Source organism: Amyelois transitella, chromosome 27 (genome assembly GCF_032362555.1).
Source record: "Amyelois transitella isolate CPQ chromosome 27, ilAmyTran1.1, whole genome shotgun sequence".
Classification (NCBI taxonomy): domain Eukaryota; kingdom Metazoa; phylum Arthropoda; class Insecta; order Lepidoptera; family Pyralidae; genus Amyelois; species Amyelois transitella.
The window spans coordinates 3,670,391-3,689,578 of record NC_083530.1 but is presented as its reverse complement, the minus strand read 5'-3'; the positions used below and the strand labels follow the sequence as shown (position 1 = coordinate 3,689,578).

The 19,188-nt window shown below is 36.0% G+C and overlaps 2 protein-coding genes across 2 annotated transcripts; both read right to left on the bottom strand.

The window, feature by feature from the left end:
* Nucleotides 1–2,077: 2,077 nt before the first annotated feature.
* LOC106140405 (proton-coupled amino acid transporter-like protein pathetic) lies at nt 2,078–10,532 on the bottom strand. Its single transcript, XM_013341992.2, has 11 exons — nt 10,387–10,532; nt 9,231–9,375; nt 8,538–8,668; nt 7,719–7,803; nt 7,113–7,263; nt 6,622–6,819; nt 4,799–4,904; nt 4,106–4,228; nt 3,137–3,236; nt 2,798–2,880; nt 2,078–2,162 (listed from the first exon to the last, which is right to left on the bottom strand). Exons 1-11 carry the CDS (start codon nt 10,530–10,532, stop codon nt 2,078–2,080), a joined length of 1,353 nt encoding a protein of 450 aa, XP_013197446.2.
* Nucleotides 10,533–11,820: 1,288 nt separating this feature from the next.
* Nucleotides 11,821–18,304, bottom strand: LOC106140414 (probable DNA repair protein RAD50). Its single transcript, XM_060951918.1, has 3 exons — nt 18,182–18,304; nt 14,467–14,592; nt 11,821–13,647 (listed from the first exon to the last, which is right to left on the bottom strand). The coding sequence occupies exons 1-3, from the start codon at nt 18,302–18,304 to the stop codon at nt 11,821–11,823; spliced, it is 2,076 nt and encodes a 691-aa protein (XP_060807901.1).
* Between the last annotated feature and the right edge of the window lie 884 nt (nt 18,305–19,188).

Here is a 19,188-nt window from a genome sequence, read left to right as displayed (position 1 = left end):
AACAATTTGCCTCCTTCCTATTTGCATGTGGTCAGAATTGATGAATAAAATTGGTTGCGTGTGCGCGTTAAACTTTAAAATTTGAAGAGATTTCAGGACAAAATATCACAGGGATTGAGTGGAAATTATGGGTTGAAGTGCGAAGGCCTAGACGGACGTATCTTGATCAAATCAGAGAAGTCTTGGCGAAAGATCAAGTCAAGAGTACCCAAAACCGGTAAGCCTGAAAGGAGGTATGATTGTAGTCAAACAGGCAGTTAAAATGAGACAACCTCATTGGTTAGTAGTTAGTACTGGCTGGAAAACTATTGAAATCAAAAAAAAGGAACAAAAGAAAAGGATAATTAGCGCCAAACCGAATTTAATTTACAGATTGTGAATACAATTCAGCGACAGATGTATCTTAGAAGTTTGGCAAGTGGTAAGATGTATTCTTCGCCTACCCCTCCGGGAAAGAGGCGTGATTTTATGTATATGTAATGTATGTTGAATTAACGCACTCAGGTAAGTACATTGACTTCACAATTCAAAGAATCCAAGGTCCGACCTCACTTCTCGATCTAGGTACGCCTATAACCATGGTCCTAGATTGGCTAAGTCAGGTTTTAATACTTGGCAGCTCCCGTCTGACCTCCGCAAATTTCAGGGGTTACCTAACCCTATTGATTCCATTTGCGTCATCACATTACAAAAACATCAGCAACCTGGCTTGAAACAAATAAATAAATAAAAAAACAAAACCCTATTGAATCAAGTTGCCTGATTTTTCCAGTTTCCTCTCGATGTTTTCCCTCTTCGTGAAAACATCGAATATTAATCCAAAAGTTACATACACAATTATAAAAGAGATAACGACGATAAGATCTGAACCTGTACAATCACGCTATAACATTCAGGCTCTTTAACCTAACCATCCGAAGACTGACGCTCTCGAATTAGGAACTAGATACGTACCTTTATAAAAAATCATCAATGTACACAACCTTCACGCCTTTTAAGTAGGTCGCTCGCTATATCGACGCCTCCAAGGTTGATTCGTCCATTTGTCTCTATGATTTCAATTCCCTAATCAACTTCGTTGTTATTTTAGGTAATATGTTATGTCATTTGTACACTAACTGTTGCTCATGGCTTCACATGCTTTAATAAACTATCAGCGTTTCCTGTGTTCAGTTCAGAGTAGTCAGGTTCCTTTTTCAGGCATTTGTCCCATAAATAAAACAATCTAAATCTTAGATATTTCATGATAAGTTATGAAATTTAAATAAAACACCAGGTCTTACAAAAAAGGTAAAGAAACAGGACTGTTAAAGTCATAAAAAATTAAAAGAATCACCAATATTGTCATTTATTTTATTTACAAAACAATGTAAGTACATAATATGATTTACAGTGCTGAACAAGAAATCGATTTACGAAATAACAAGATGATCGATTTAATCAATAAAAAAGGTCATTGATATTCTCATACACGTCAACGATTGAAACAGTCACGATGTGATGCTTCAACCAATCAAAACAAAATCCGCACATCACCAATTTTATGATCATTACGATCTAGTGTTTAACGCTAGTCTTAAATTAAATTCCAGCCCAAGCATTTCTTTGGCTCAAAGAGTTAAGATTAGCGTTCGCATACTGGCAAACGCAGCGAAGAAAAACCTACATACTATAAAGATAACTAGCTGTGCCCGCGACTTCGTCCGCGTGGAATAGTTATTTTGGGCATCATTGAAGCCCTCAAGCACATGAATAATTTTCCCCGTTTTTTTTTCTCACATTTTCCATTATTTCTTCGCTCCTATAAGTTGCAGCGTGATGTTATATAGCCTAAAACCTTCCTCGATAAATGGTCTACTCATCACAAATAGAATTTTTCAATTCGAACCAGTAGTTCCTGATATTAGCGCGTTCAAAAAAACAAACTCTTCGGCTTTATAATATTAGTATAGATTACCGATATGAGATCAAAAGGAAGGGACTTTTTGAAGTTTATATCTTACAATAAACTACATACAGCGTAGATGATGTTGACTGTAATTAAATCTTCATTCCCGTTTCTCCATAAGTTGGTTCTTCAAATATAGAGCGAGTACATGCCACCAACGCAAAAAACTAGACCCGAGATAGCAATAAACAAGTCTTTGAGTACCGTCCTGGAACTGAAACAGTTACATTTTGTCAATGGCTAAATCACGAGTTAATGGATGAATAGCTAAGCTTAGGTACTTATCTGACTCGAAAGGGTCTTATATTTGGAAATTTTCCTTATCAGAGTTCGAGTTTATAGCGATTATTGTCCGCTTTGTGATTTACGTTTATTTATAGTCAGTAATTTAGCCAAACGATCAAGTCAAGTCAAGAGTAAGCTAAGGATAAGAAACGTGAAGAAAATTTCATATTCAGACAATATAAATTGTCTATGGTTTCTGGCACCATTATAAAAGAAAGAACTCTTTCCCATGGATGTCGTAAAAGGCGACTAAGGGATAGGCTAATAAACTTGGGATTCTTCTTTTAGGCGACAGACTAGCAACCTGACACTATTTCAATCACAATTTTATCATTAAGTCAAACAGCTAAACGTGGCATATCAGTCTTAAGACTGTTGGCTCTGTCTACCCCGCAAGGGATTTGGACGTGATTATATGTATGTAAATTGTCTGCGATTGTTGATTGATATTTTTGGCCCCACAACGCAAATTTAGCCTATTACATTGTCTACTGGATCATTATTGTTACTCGTAATTTATTAAGCTTTGGATAGAAAATCATCTATAAAATAAATAAGAAATACCTTTGTCCAGCATTGCACATAACCAAAATGTCGATAAGTCCCGGTATTATTAGCGAATTCAACGACACGAAGAAGTTGCCTAGCTGAAAAATATTAAGGCGTGTATAGTTATGAACCTGTTTTTTAAACAAGGGCAAGATCATTTCATGCTCTGCCTATCCCTGCAAGAAAATGGTGTATTTTGGTAGAGAGACGCACCTTTAATAGATTTCACACTTCAGGACTAAAACACATTGTTAACATATCTAATTACGTTCGTTTATCGAATGCTCTTACGACAACAAGTAAAAGTACCTCTCATTCTAATATCTTTTTATTCGAGAGATAAAAAATACTCACAAAAATCATCGTGTTATCTGGCTGAGAAAATACTGTAGAAAGGCAAGTTATAAACAGTAGGTATATCACTCTGTAGAATCTTTCCCATCTGGTCCTTTTCCTAAAAATAATCTGTTTGAATCTATATTTACTAATAATATAAAGCTGAAGAGTTTGTTTGTTTGAACGCACCAATCTACTTTAAAAATTATTTTTGTGTTGAATAGACCATTTATCGAGGAAGGCTTTAGGATATACCTATAACATCACGCTGCAACTTTTAGTAGCAATGGAAGAAGAAGTAATGGAAAATGTGAACATAAAAATCGGGGAAAATTATCCATCCTTGAGTGCTTCAATGATGCCCAAAATAACTATTCCACGCAAACGAAGTCGCGGGCACACCTTGTAAAATATACTCGTATAATGTAAAAGAGTTGTCAACATATCCGACTTGAATCAGTAGTCTTGTAAGGTAAATATGTCACTGTGTACCCGTATCAAGGAACCGGTTTCAAAACCCACAGACGTCTTACTACTATCTTCTCTTACGTACATAAATTTGAATGATAACAAATACTTCTTTGGTCAAAACATCGAGAGAAGCATGATCCAAGCTGGGTTAGGTGTAAAAACTCTTCAACAAGAGTTCATTTGGGTTAACCCCCAAAAAAACTTGAAGAGTTTTTACAGAAAGTTGAAAGAGAAGTAACCTTCTCTAGTGATTTACCAGATTAATTCTGACCTCTCAGAGGAAGGTTACTTTGTTCCATCCAGAGGGAAGCAGAAAAAAATGTCAGAATGATGCAAATCACGCCGGTCATCCAAGTTTTATTGAGCCTTTGTACCATCTCTATCTGTTTTGTGCTGTTTTGTATGTATGGTGCAATAAAGAGTTTAATCTATCTATCTATTATTAGATTCATATTGCCACTAAGGTAATAAATAATTAAGATCTTTTTTCAATTAAAAATATTTTCAAAGTCTTACCCAAACACGACATCGTGTGATTTACCTATATACCGCCATACTATCCTGAAAGGTACCCAAAATTGTATCGCAAACGTTGCAGCTAACATCGTCGCCACCAGAAATTGTAGAATTATTGGGATTCTGTAAAAATAAATAATACATACATATGGTCACGTCTATATCCCTTGCGGGGTAGACAGAGCCAACAGCCTTGAAAAGACTTAATGGCCACGTTCAGCTATTTAGCTTAATGATAGAATTGAGATTCAAATAGTGACAGGTTGCTAGCCCATAGCCTAAAAAAAGAATCCCAAGTTTGTAAGCCTATCCCTTAGTCGCCTTTTACGACATCCATGGGAAAGAAATGGAGTGGTCCTATTCTTTTTTGTATTGGTGCCGGGAGCCAAACATGTCAGAATGCATTGCATTCTGACATGTTTTTGCAGTTTTAAGTTCCCGGTGAAACAACCCTTATCACTAAGGGTTACGAAAAATTAATGTTGGCCGATTCTCAAACCTACTCAATATGCTCACAAAATTTCATGACAATCGGTCAAGCCGTTTCGGAGGAGTACGGGAACAAACATTGTGACACGTCAATTTTATATTTTAGATGATTTCCATGTTGTATGATTTTATTACCCCATGTAGAGTTTTCTTTGGGGCTCTTAAAATTATATCCACTATTTCGGGATAAAAAGTTATACGTACGTTTCTAGTGGCATGTGAATGGTGATAGGACTTCTGCAATTCTCTCCCCATCCCCAATATCCAAAGAAGCCGGTCGCAATCGTAGCCATACAAACCATAACCATACCTGAAACAATTAGTTATTTTTCTCATTTATGTTATCTATACTAATATTATAAATCTATACTAATATTATAAAGCTGAAGAGTTTGTTTGTTTAATTGAACGCGCTAATCTCAGGAACTACTAGTTCGAATTGAAAAATTCTTTTTGCGTTGAATAAACCATTTATCGAGGAAGGCTTTAGGCTATTTATCTTCACTACACAACTATAAGCAGCGAAGAAATAATGGAAAATGTGGAAATAAGCGGGGACAATTATTCCTCCTTGAGGGCTTCAATGATGCCCAAAATAACTATTCCACGCGGACGAAGTCGCGAGCACAGCTAGTGTTTGATATAGAAGATGAATGAGAGCAGGTTGCCTTAATTAAACTAACGTGGCCTTAATTTCTCTTCGTTACTAATAGCTCTGTCTACTCCGTTTAGGCATAATGACGTGATGTCATACAATGTATGTATGTTGAATATAATAACGATTTACATCAACATACCAACTTTTTAGTAGGTGTTATGTTTTTTATGTACAGAGACATCTAACGCCACGATTGCTAACTACGAATAACGTAGATAAAGCGTAAAAGCGAAAACAGCGAGCACAAGTAGTTTCTAAAAAGAAATCTTCATTCACGCTTTCAGTCTCAGCACTATTCAAAAGTACCAATCAAAGAACACAGATGTTGTTATTTTAAACAAGCTGTTAACCGCAGCTTCGCCTGCGCGAATTCAACGCCACTTACACGCGAGAAAACAAACAAAACACACTTACTTTCGCATTATAATATTACTAGCGACCCGCCCCGGCTTCGCACGGGTGCAAAATTCGGAAAAAAATATACATAAAAACCTTCCTCTTGAATCACTCTACCTGTTACAAAAAACCGCATTTAAATCCGTTGCGTAATTTTAAAGATTTAAGCATACAGACAAACAGACTAAAATAGCGACTTTGTTTTATACTATATAGTGATAGTAATATTTGAGGGCTTAAATTTAAGATTCTCCTTGTAGGTAATAAGCTAGCAACCTGTCACTATTTGAATATCAACATACATACATATAATCACGTCTACATCCCCTGCGGGATAGACAAAGTCGACAGTCCCAAAAAGACTAATAGGCCACGTTCAGCTGCTTAGCTCAATGATAGAAATGAGATTCAAATAGTGACAGGTTGCTAGCCTGTCGCCTAAAAGAAGAATCCCAAGTTTATAAGCCTATCCCTTAGTCGCCTTTTACGACATCCATGGGAAAGAGATGGAGTGGTCCTATTCTTTCCTATTGGTGGCGGGAACCACACGGCAAAACAAACTTACTTTCGCATTTCTATTAGATATAAGTTGAGATTGAACTTACACTTGAGATTTTTCTTGTAGGTTATAATAGCAACCTGTCACTATTTGAATATCATTTCCATTATAAAACGCGGAAGCAAGTAGCATAATATATTTCATCAAATTTTATCAACCAATTGGAAAACGGGAATTATCTCAATCCATCGGTTATTTGACGGCCTCTGTGACACCAGAGGTCCCGGGTTCGAATTCCGGCCAGGGCATGATGAAAAAAGAACTTTTTCTGATTGGCCTGAGCTTGGATGTTTATCTATATAAGTATTTATTATAAAATATAGTATCGTTGAGTTAGTATCTCGTAACACAAGTCTCGAACTTACTTCGAGGCTAACTCAATCAGTGTAATTTGTTCCGTATATATTTATTTACCGCAATGTATGACGAACGGTGCGTGATGTGGACTTCTCATATTGTTTTCTATGGGCAACACGAGAGGTATACCGTCCATACTGAACAGGCAAATGCCGAAGAATTTGAACAATCCAGGGACAGTTTTCCACAGCGGTCGCTTGATAATATCACCAGCTTCAGATATGCTGTAGAACATTGTCGTGATGATGCATATACCTGTAATGAAACATAATTGCATTAGAAAGTCCCAAGGAAACACCGTTTATTTGGCACTCGCAAACCATTTATTTACCGTAAAAAAGTATTACTTTATACATAGTAAGGTACACTAAGTTGGCTCTGTCAACCCTGCAAGGGATATAGACGTGATTATATGTATGTATGTATGCTAAATTGGTGTTTTTTTTTGTAGACAGCGGTAAATTCGTCGCATTATGTTAATAGATGGCGCTAAAGGCGCGCAGGCGCAGCTGTGGGTGGTAATCGCCAGTTTAACAATAAAATCTTACCCATAAATAAATCGGCGACTATTGAAAACGGCGCCAGATATTTCCATGTTCTTATCATGCACAAAAACAATAACGGTATAGTTATTATGAAGATATATGTTCGTAATGATAACTGAAGCTCGTTAACTGGAGCGCTCACGAATTCTGTGACCTGAAAGTTAGTAATTACGAATTTCTACTAAACAATAATAAATTTAAGCACAGTTTCTGGATGTCGTAGAAGGCGACTAAGGGTTAGGCTCATAAACAAGGGATCCTCCTTGTAGGCGATGGGCTAGCAACCTGTCACTATACAAATCTCATTTCTATCATTCGGCCAAGTAAGTAGCTGAACGTGGCCCATCAGTCTTTTTAAGACTGTTGGTTCTATTTACCCCGCAAGGGATAAAGACGTAAATATATATGTAGAATAGGATCAATTTTTTTAAAAAGATATTGATGACATCTCTGCGTCCAACCCAACAATAGCGGAATATCTAAATCTCGCAATCAAAGTTTCTACGGATTTGAGCATATTTATCAAGCATACCACTTGTTGCCAATTATGCTTTGAATAAAACCAAACTTGGTACCTAACGTTTTGCAGTTACCAAAAGAAAAACATACCGTCTTAATCGTATAAGCAATAACTATTTGATAGATACTGCACGATCCGGTCATTTGTAAGAAAACTGAACATTCAACTGCATACCTGGAAAAGGTATGATGTTTTAAAAGAATAATAATTAATAACAAGATTGTATATTACAAGTAATTAACTACATTACATATTTTTGTGCATTTTTAGTTTTGATTTTGACGTTGTAAATGTTTGTTCATTTGTATGTTTGTAATACCTTTATTGTACATAAGAAATACCACAAAAATACAGCAAATTTGTTTGATACAATATGCACGGACTTATTCCATTTAGGGATCTTTTCCTGTTAACCATTGAATAATTAAGAGGATTGTTTGTTTTATATTTATTTAAAAATTAAAAATACGATGTAAAAGTCTATTTCAAAAATTTAATAATTATTTAAAAATGCCATAGGTATGTGAATAAAAAATATGGAGTAACTTTCATTAAGACATAATATCCATAAATGCGATAATTAAGATTTGGTTTATGAAGCGAACAAGAAACTCAGGGTGCGACGTCATATTTAAGAAACGTTTTGCAAGAGGCGTTTTGGACTCGCCCAAATAATGTGTTATGTACTTCGTTATATCTCAGTCACTCTTTGACTATTAAATGAGAATCAGATGTGACTATTAAATAAAATAAAAATAAATACCAATTAAAAAAGTATAGGACCACTCCATCTCGTTCCCATGGATGTTGTAAACGGCGACAAGCGTACTACCGCTGCGCCACAGAGGCCGTCATAGTTTGATGTTATTAAACTAAGCTATAACTACAGTTCTTTTCCACAATATAACCTAAAGATTTTACTATATCTTCTTAGCTTTCTCAAGGGTCCTATTGCAATGGCGGCTTCGCACAAATCAGCGTAAGATAATCGTGTCACACGAATAGTCGTGTACATCTTCTGTGCTGAATTAACCAACATCTGCAAACCAAAACGGGCAGAAATCTATACTAATATTATAAAGCTGAAGAGTTTGTTTGTTTGTTTATTTTAACGCTAATCTCAGGAACTACTGGTTCGAATTGAAAAATTATTTTTGTGTTGAATAGACCATTTATCGAGGAAGGCTTTAGGCTATATAACAACACGCTGCAACTATTAGGAGCTAAGAAATAATGGAAAATGTATGATGTGTAAAAAAAAACGGGGTAAATTATATTCATCCGCCTTGAGGGCTTCAATGATGCCCAAAATAACTATTCCATACGGACGAAGTCGCGGGCACAACTAGTTAATTAATAAGCTGCGATTATAGATAATTTTGTAATTATAAACTCGGGGTTCTTCTTTTACGCGGTGGGCCAGCAACCCGACACTATTTGAATCTTAATTCTATCATTAAGCCTAACAGCTGAATGTGGTCTGTCAGTCTTTTGCAAGACTATTGGCTCTGTAAACCCCGAAAGGGATATAGACGTAATTATATACTATCTATATGTATGTAGATGCTTATGAAAGCAAAAATTATAAAAAAACAACTAACTGCCATTGAAGTTGATAAGATAATTCCGATCACAATGGCGCCTAGAGTTGACGCCAGAATGCCACCAAACATGAAGGCTTCGTGCATGCTTAGTATTCCTATGCCGAGACACCCTTTGACGAGGTATGACGTCGCTTCAAGGAGGCTGTAAGAAAATAATTGGTTTTCTTAAGAAAAGAATAGAACAGAGTAGATTTATTTTCAAATTTGGATACAAGGTACCACTTATTGACGTCACATCACTGTAATCTAATTATAAATACTACCGTTTATAAAGCGTATGTGTAGAAGAAGCGGCGGAACAAACTACACTGCAGTATTTTCATCGGACGTCAATATACAAATATAGATCACTTAAATCTAAATCATGGACGAATGCACATTGTCTACATTAAAAAACATGAATGAATGTAGTAGTGACTCGTAGAACTAGTTATTTCAATACTTAAAGACGGCATTTACCTTGAAATTGAAGAATGGTTCGTAACAGATTATCGTTTATTACTACTCAAAATGTTTGTTAACGGTCTCTGTGGCACTGCGGTAGTGCACTTGTCTGTGGCACTGGAGGTCCCGGGTTCGAATCCCGGCCAGGGCATGATGAGAAACGAACTTCCTCTGATTGTCCTGGGTCTTGGATGTATATCCTTATAAGTATTTATTATAAAATATAGTATCGTTGAGGTAGTTTCTCGTGCCACAAGTCTTGAACTTTGTGGCTAACCCAATCCGTGTAATCTGTCCCGTATGTATTTATTTATATTTGTATTGATGTCGCCAGTATTTTGATCAGAGGACTATTCAATTATTAAAACGGACAAATTGAAGCTCGAGTTGTAGGTACTTAGTTATCATGTGCTAGTAGTGCCGTGTGGTTCCCGGCACCAATAGATAAAAGAATAGGACCACTCCAGCTCTTTCCCATGGGTGTCGTAAAAGGCGACTAAGTGATAGGCTTATAAACTTTCTTCTTTTAGGCGACGGGCCTGTCACTTAATATGAATCTCAATTCTATTAGTAAACCAAACAGCTGATCTTGGCCTATCAGCATTTTCAAGACTGTTGGCCCTGTCTATCCCGCAAGGGATATTGACGTTGGATATGTATGTATGTACCATGTGCTAGTAGTGCAAGATCTTGTATAAGACAAACATACTTAGTCGCATAAGGGTTGTGTCTTTCGTTTGAGAAATCATAATCCGCCAGCTCAATGCCTGGGTAGAAATGACTAGAAGCGACAGTACTCTCTTCTCTTTGGATAAACTCCGATATCTCCTCTTGTAAAGTCTTGAGCGAAGTCATTGATGAGTCCTGAAAAATATCAAAATCATTTTTTTTTAGTACTTATGGCCACTCTGTTTTTTTTTTAAACTTAAAAGGAATTTGAGGAATTAAACAACAAAATTGAATTTTTAACTGGAAAATTTTAACAGTATTATATGGCTACCTTTAGCGTATTGAAATCAATATTACGTACATTTTGTCCGCTAAGATTTGACGACTTATCCTGAAACAAATGGATCTAGTTTTTGTACATATATCGGATTATTTCACTTTGGTCACCTGGGTCATATCACCTGGGTCATATCACCTGGGTAATATCACCTAGGCGATAAAATTCCACTTTTTTGTGTCATAAAATCACCTAATAACAAATCACCTGGGTGATCAAAATCAACAAGATATGATTCCACATTCTCACAGAATTACTAATATTAGTTATTGTATATCTTTTACTGTCAATAAAGCAAAAGTAGTATGTATGTTACATGGTAAGTAGAAAGATCTAGTTTCTTTATATCCCACCGAGATGAAGATGAGAAATTTTCAGATGTCCCATCAGTTCCTAAAGATAATATTAAAATGGTCGATCTATCATCCTGCTAAACGTATGTGCATCACGTAATGTAATGTCAAATTAAGCCTCCCAGAGGGATAGGTAGGGACTCCATCCATCCACTTGCCAAGATCCCTGCATACTTCTTTCGATTCATCACTCTCTGCTTCCAACTCTCTTCATGCTCGTCGGTTTCGCGTACTTAGCGTACGTACCGTTAAGGAAAAAGACGTGTGAGCGGTATCAATAAAGAGCAACAGACAGCTTTACATGCCATGAATATTAGCTACATGTTTTACTATTACTGAGGGTAACATTTAAGATAGGCATCGGAAAACGTTTAAAAATATTTATATCTCACCTTACTTCCGATGGAAATATCATCTTTATTTGGCAACATGACGAAAACAATGATTTAAAATGACTGTGCGATTTACAAAAGATTTTTAATTTTATGGAAATTCAAGTATAGTTTTCCTTTGTTTATTTTGTTACAACCACAGACTATATACAACCAAAAATACATATTCATTGCACAAAATAATACGAGTATCCTATCAGCTATCAGCCAAAGTAGTAGGAATATTACTCGGATATTATTAGCCTGACATATTATTGTTGTATTTATGTCATTAATTTTGACAATCACCATTTTTTTAAATAGTGATTTGTATTATGAACCTAGGTCAAAGAGTGGACTTGAGAAACAGAAAATAAATAAAACTACATTTTAGGCAGTTTATTAAATTTTATTTAACAGCAATTATTATTCTCTTCCAGTAATTCACCCTTAGTACTTCCAGTACCTACACCTCCGCAGCTGTCATGACCTGACTCATTGCAAAGGTCCTCATAATCATCATTTTGACACGGTATCTCTTCTTGACAAGTATTGTGACATTCGTCTTGTTGCGGCTTTGACGAATTTGATCCACATCGTTTTATACATTGAAGTTGAGCCGCGCAATCTAAATTATCAGCAGCACGAAGGAGACTTTTGACCGGAGATCGTTCAATGTCTTGGAGATTTTTATTAAGTTTATACTTTAGACTGCGCAAACGGGCTTGATATTTCTGCTCATCGTAACCACCGCTTCTGATATCTTGATCTTTGCGGTCATCATCACGATACTCATCATCCTGTTCTTCTAATCTGGCTCGTAAATTGTTGTAACTCTTTTTGCGGTCTAGATAGGTCGGTCTTCGCTTCTGGCTTAGAAGCCCGCCGTAGTCAAATTTGCCTCGATGTTGCAATAACAATTGATTATTCAGATTGTCAGTTAAATCTTGATGATTTCTTTGCTTATTGCTTTGTGTGTTGTCTAAATCTTTTTTGTCTTGGAAAGTGTATTCGTGTTTTTGGAATCTGTCGTCTTGTTTTTGATATCTATCGCTATCAAGCCTTATATTATCTTGTCTATTATATCTGTCATCGACTCTTTGGTTCCTATCATCAAGTCTTGAGTTTCTGTTATCTTGTCTGTTATATCTGTCATCAAGTCTTGGATTTCTGTTATCAAGTCTTTGATTCCTGTCAGATAGCCTGTTCAATCTGTAATCAACTCTTTGATTTCTATCATCAAGTCGCTGAAATCTGTCATCTTGTCTGTTATATCTGTCATCAAGTCTTTGGTTCCTGCCATCTAGCCTGTTGTATCTGTCATCAAGTCTCTGGTTCCTGCTATCTAGCCTGTTGTATCTGTCATCGAGTCTTTGGTTCCTGCTATCTAGCCTGTTGTATCTGTCATCAAGTCTTTGATTCCTGTCATCTAGCCTGTTGTATCTGTCATCAAGTCTTTGATTCCTGTCATCTAGCCTGTTGTATCTGTCATCAAGTCTTTGATTCCTCTCATCTTCTCTATTATATCTATCGTCTAGTCTTGGATTTCTTACTTCAAGTCTGATATTTCTGTAATCTAATCTTTGACTTCTGTCATCATGTCTGTTGTATCTGTCATAAAGTCTTTGATTTCTATCGTCAAGACGTACGTTTCTGTCATAAAGTCTTTGATTTCTGTCACCTCGATGTTCATATTTGTCATCAAGTCTTTGATTCCTGTAATCTTGTCTAAAAGTTCTGTCGTCTTGTCTCTGATCCCTGTCATCTTGCCTCCTGACTGTGTCATCCAAATTATGATCTCTATCATAGTCTCCTGTTCGAAGAACAGGTTTATCTACTCTGCTTAGAGAACTGAGTTGATTATACATTTGTCTGTTACGATTTTGTTGACGATGTCCAAAATCTGAATAGCGGGAATGTCTATTATTATGTTCATCGTTTCTATTATCGTAATGTCCTTTTTCACGCCTGTTATAATCATTTCTATTAAGATCGTGTCTGTTTTTGTAATCATGTTGATGGTTGTCGTCCCCAAAAAGTTCTTTCAGCAGCAAGATGTTACTATGACTGACGTAAGGTTCAAGTTTATCATAAAGGCTGTCTCGATTTTGATGATGTTTGTCATTGTGAGTATGTACGTGTTTTTCATTTAAATTTCTATTGTCGTAATTTCTGTTTCTGTATCTTTCATTAGACTGATCATGTCTGTGACGATCATGGCTCATATGTCGTTGACGAGACTGCAAATAAAATAAGACACTTATAAAATATTTTTTGAATTGATTTGTTTAAATTTAATTGTTATTTAGGTTCAATGTGCATCTTCAAAATAAATGGCAATGGCAAGTCGCAAAAGTAATGATGGTAATCATCATTACTTTTGCTGCCATTTCTTTAATAACTTTGAACAATTCGGTGATCAGCACTTTGGAAATCGATCTATTTTATATCACCTCTTTATGAATAAGCAAATGAGCACTTTTACTTAGAGCTAAAACCATCACCTAAGCTGAGTTCTCATGTCGCGGTGGTTTAATAGTTTCTTCATGTATTTTTTGTAATTTATTAATTTAAAAAAATTTTCGATGCATAAACTAATATGCTAAACATAATACCTCGGCACATGACACTAGACAATACCGCCTGGACTGCCTTTAACACCAAAGTTTACTTCACCGGCTTATATAAGCTACATTTTCTCTTTAGCAAGCAATAAATGTTCTTCACTTCAGAAGGCATTTAGAATGATGGTCATATCACCAGTCTTTTCATGTAATCGAGGGTTGAGAACCTAAGCAACCTACCATAATCCTTTATCTAATTTAAATATATAATTATTTATAATTGTAATCAGACTCCTACCTGTATAATTAATAACGAATGAAATAGCCCTACTTTTTATTGTAACATTGAATGGGTATGGTGAGAAATAAATTTATTATTATTTTATAGATTTCTTCTCCAAGAATCAACACTTATATTTTTATTTTAACTTGTCTGTAACTTGTCTTACTGAACTTCCATAAGGGCGACAAATATACGAATAAACATTTTCATACCTCAACACTGTCTAATGTCTTGAATTCCCTGGAGTGAGCTCGGTCGTTATCGAACAGAGACAGCAAAGGGTTGCGGTTATATGATCGGCGGGAGTGCGATGTCTCACTCTCTGGTAAATGGAGTAGCTGTTGGCAAAATTTACTTAAAGACTCTTAGTTTTATAACCACATATTAAAAGTCTTCAAATTTTTTCTGTTTGTATAAATATATAAATGTAAACTGGACAAATTACACTGATTGAGTTAGCGTCGAAGTAAGTTCGAGACTTGTGTTACAAGATACTAACTCAACGATACTACATTTTATAATAAATAATTATATAGATAAACATCCAAGACCCAGGCCAATCAGAATAAGTTCTTTTCTCATCATTCCCTGGGCAGGATTCGAACCCGGGACCTCCGCCACAGAGGCCGTATGTATTATGCATGTTGTATGTATGCATTAATTACGCAAAGTTGTGGACGTATTTTGTTACTGTTTCAGTTTTGGAAAATGGGTTTACATCTATAAATTCTATCCGTGCAAAGCCGGGGCGGCATTGCTAGTTTGTTACAATCACAACTTTGTTAGTCTGAGGCAAAGTTGTGTTTTACTAAGTGCATTATAATAAATGCATTGCAAAGGTTTCCGATGTATGCCCTCTGTGTAATTAGTCTTGAATGTTTATCTGTATAAGTATTTATTATACAATATAGTATCGTTGAGTTAGTATCTCGTAACACTAGTCTCGAACATACTTCGAGGCTAACTCAATCTGTGTAAACTGTTCCGTATTATATGTATATCTATTATATATCTATTAATGTGTGTTATTCAACCAGTTAACAAACCAAATGAATATAAAACCATCATGAAAGGGCCCAAAATCTTACCAAAATAGCCGAAAAACAAAGCAGGTCGACGGACAATTTTAACGTTGAAGCCATGACTTCTTCCGTCAATGGCGGCTCTCCCGAAAGTGTTATTTGTTCCGTCCACGTTTCGAAGTTTGCCCCCGAAAATTTTAATTAAATCCTCTAATCAATATTTCTGGTTGAAATGTTTCGGAAACATGTTTATATTAGGCGTTTGTTAATCAATTTGGTTAAGTGAAGATTACTGAAGCGTGGGACGGGGTGGGATGTTTTGATTTGCGTAAGAAAACGTCTATTTACGTAACATTTATTATGTACTAGTTGGATAAGTTATGTGCTGACAGATCATTTAACAATGTGAATCTGCTAGCATGTAGTCATACTATAACATCACATATAATCACGTCTATATTCCCTGCAGGGCAGACAGAGCCAACAGTAAACGAAAGACTGAAAGGCCACGTTCAGTTGTTTGGTTTAATGATAGAAATGAGATTCAAATAGCGACCGTTTGCTAGCCCATCGCCTAAAAGAGGAATCCCTAGTATAAGCCTAATCCCTTAGTCGCCTTTTACGATATCCACGGGGAAAGAGATAGACTGGTTCTATTTTTATAATGGTGCCGGGAACCACACGGCATACAATCACATAGCGTGTACTCGCTTGCGCTTATCTTATTGGACTACAAAGCTACAAAACCGCCGAGCTTGCATGAAGAGAGTTATGAATGCGGATGAAGCGAAGGAAATATGCAGAGATCGTGGCAAGGGGAAATATGTAGTCTCTGCCTACCCCTCCGGGAAAGAGGCGTGATTTTATGTATGTATGTATGTATGGACATACTACAAATCTCATCGTTCCTAGGTTCCTAAGTGGCCCTTTTATTTGAAAATGTATACGAGTTACTCTTTTTGTCTTGGATCAAATCCTGGTAACATCATCACCTTTGTACAAAGAAGCCCGCATGGGCCTTCTAACCACGATCTTGGATTGAGCAAGTTAGGTATTTACGCGAAGCTAGTTCCGTCTGATCTCCGAAACTTTTTCAGGTGAATCTAACCCATATTTGATCGTAGTGTAAGCTACATTACATGAATGTACTCGTACCTATGAGTATTTCCATATTTAAGAACAAAATTGTTTAAAGTATCACTCTATACCAAGTAAAATTAAACTAATGATTGTATTTCATAAAAATGATATTTGATTGATTGCTTTGAGTACAGTGCTGCAGTGTAGTTTGTTTCGCCTTCTTCTACACATGCGCTTTGGAAGCGATAGTAGTTATAATAAGATTTAAGTGATGTGACGTCAATTAGTGATACCTTGTATCCAATTTTGAAAATAAATCTATTCGATTCTACATGTTTATAATCATTTATTTGCCAACAAAGTGTACCTTCACTTTGTTTACTTTACTTTAAGACCTATATAGGTCTTAAACTTAGGAATACAGTTTATACTTAGCGACCTTTTACAGGTATGGCAAGTAGTACCTACTTACATAATCTTATGCGGCATCATTGAACAGATTTAACGACATAGAGGCTATTTATTTATATTACAGTTTTCTAATTACCCCGATATTATTAAAATCTTATTTATTTTTTAATAATATAAACTCATTGAACTTTTAAACTATTCTGTGGAAAATTTAAAATACTGGACTATGGAACGCAAACAAAAATTTTAACAAAATCAATTTTGTAGTTTATGAAATACTGGATAGGTTATTTTATTTCCATTAAACTACGTACATATGATCACGTCTATATCCCTTTCGGGGTAGACAGAGCCAACAGTCTTCAAATTCCTGATGGCGAAGAATAAACTTGTATCACAGCTGGTAGACTGAGAGAGAATGCCAAACGGTTCGCCATTTTTACATATTTTTTTTTGTGCAATAATTTTTTAAATAAATAAACAAAGCTTGCTTTTGTCGCGCACAGATTATAAATGTCAATCTATAAAAAGCCTCATAAATCTGTGACTCATATTTTTTTTTTTTATTCGACGGTCTCTCGATCTAAACTATCTGTTAATCTCACTAGCAACAAGTTATCCAGCTAAATGATACCTTCACCTTGTGACTATTGGCACAGTTCGGGATAAAGACTTAATAAAAATGTTGTCAGTAAAATAAATTTAAAAAAAAACACATATTGACAAGACCTTTATTAAAGACATAAACCAAAAAGATCCTCCATCATTTCTGTTCCTGTATCGCCCGAAGGAGCAATCTCCATTTCGGCGGCATGGTCTTACCCCATTTTGACGCGCAAGGGTCCTTCATACAGGGGTCCCTAGTTGTCGTACACTGATTGGTCGAGTCATACACCACTTTACACAAGTCCTTGCAAGTCTTTTTCATGCATTTCTTGATGCATTTTGATGTCTTTGCGCAGCCAGAGCGTAAAACTGATTGGTCCGTGCGGGATTTGAATTCGGAACTGCTAACATCAGATAATTCAACGGAAAATCTGTGGTTGTAGGCGCGTGGGGACCTGTTCTGTTTTGTCTGGAAAAAAGATATCAATTTTTGGTAGGATAAGGGTTGACAACCCTTATCGCTAAGGGGTATGAAAAATAGATGTTGGCCCATTCTCAGACCTACTCAATATGCTCACAAAATTTCACGAGAATCGGTCAAGCCGTTTCGGAGGAGTACGGGAACGAAGATTGTGACACGAGAATTTAATATATAAGAAATATCTATTAATAAAACTGTATCAAAATCCGTTGTATAGTTTTCAAGATTTAAGCATGCATGTATACATACAGACATAGAAACAGACGCGGGAAACGACTTTGCTTAATACTATATAGTGATTAGATGGAAATAATTAGTTGTACTTACTTGTCCCTTCAAGAGTAGCTGAAGCATTTCACTGGTTCCAGAATCGTCTCCATCCCTCTCCTGTTTACGTTCGTCGTTGTGTGTGGACGAACCCTTACTCGTATTTGGTATACCGATTATCATGAGTAATGTCCGATCCTTCGCGTCACTTGATTGCAACGCGTTGTTATCTTTTCCTGACGCATGTTTCTGAAATAATGACTAGTTAGTAGTTACTTTTTACCGTACCTAACTCAGTTTTAAGTGATTTATTTGACGTCAACAAAAATTTTTGAAACCATAAGATAATGACAAATTTTGTATTTGGATTTGAAAGTCAGCTTCGCCGCAGTTATTTGATCTATATTCACACAAAATTTCATCAAAATTAGTCTAGTCATGTCATGTCATATAGCCGTGAAAGAGTTATATCTAATATCGCATTAAAATTATACTCGTAAGCGCAGCTCGTATTTGATCGTTTTTGTATTAAATGACCATAATTAAAGTATTAACATATTCCAATTCCCGGTGTGGTAGGCAGAGACTACACCTTTTTATTTTTACTACTAATTACTAATTTAAGAATATTTTAAGGAATTCCGAGGATTTCATAGGAAAATTAATAGAAAATCCATGGAGAGTACGAATTGCAATGCACTTACTATTAGAAAAAAATTAATAAAAAAAATAGTTAAAGCACTTGACGCTCGCGCCATTTCGACAAATACTGAAACTCGTTTGTTATTGTTTTATTTCATACTTGGTTTATTTTAATCAATGTCGATCAATCTAAGTGTTTACATGTTTTTTTTTTTACTTTTAATTTTATCGTAGCTACATATAGGGGGAAGTCCCGTAACGCCGGACGGCACCTAGCGCCGGACACTCGTACTATCAAGCGAGTACAAATCAGTTCGTTTCAAAATACATGTGAAAGGGGTGCTGGGGCACACAGGAACAAGATCACGCGCCGTGCCTCGCCAGCGACGCACACGGCCGCGGCAGGAGTAACCATTTGCTGTTTT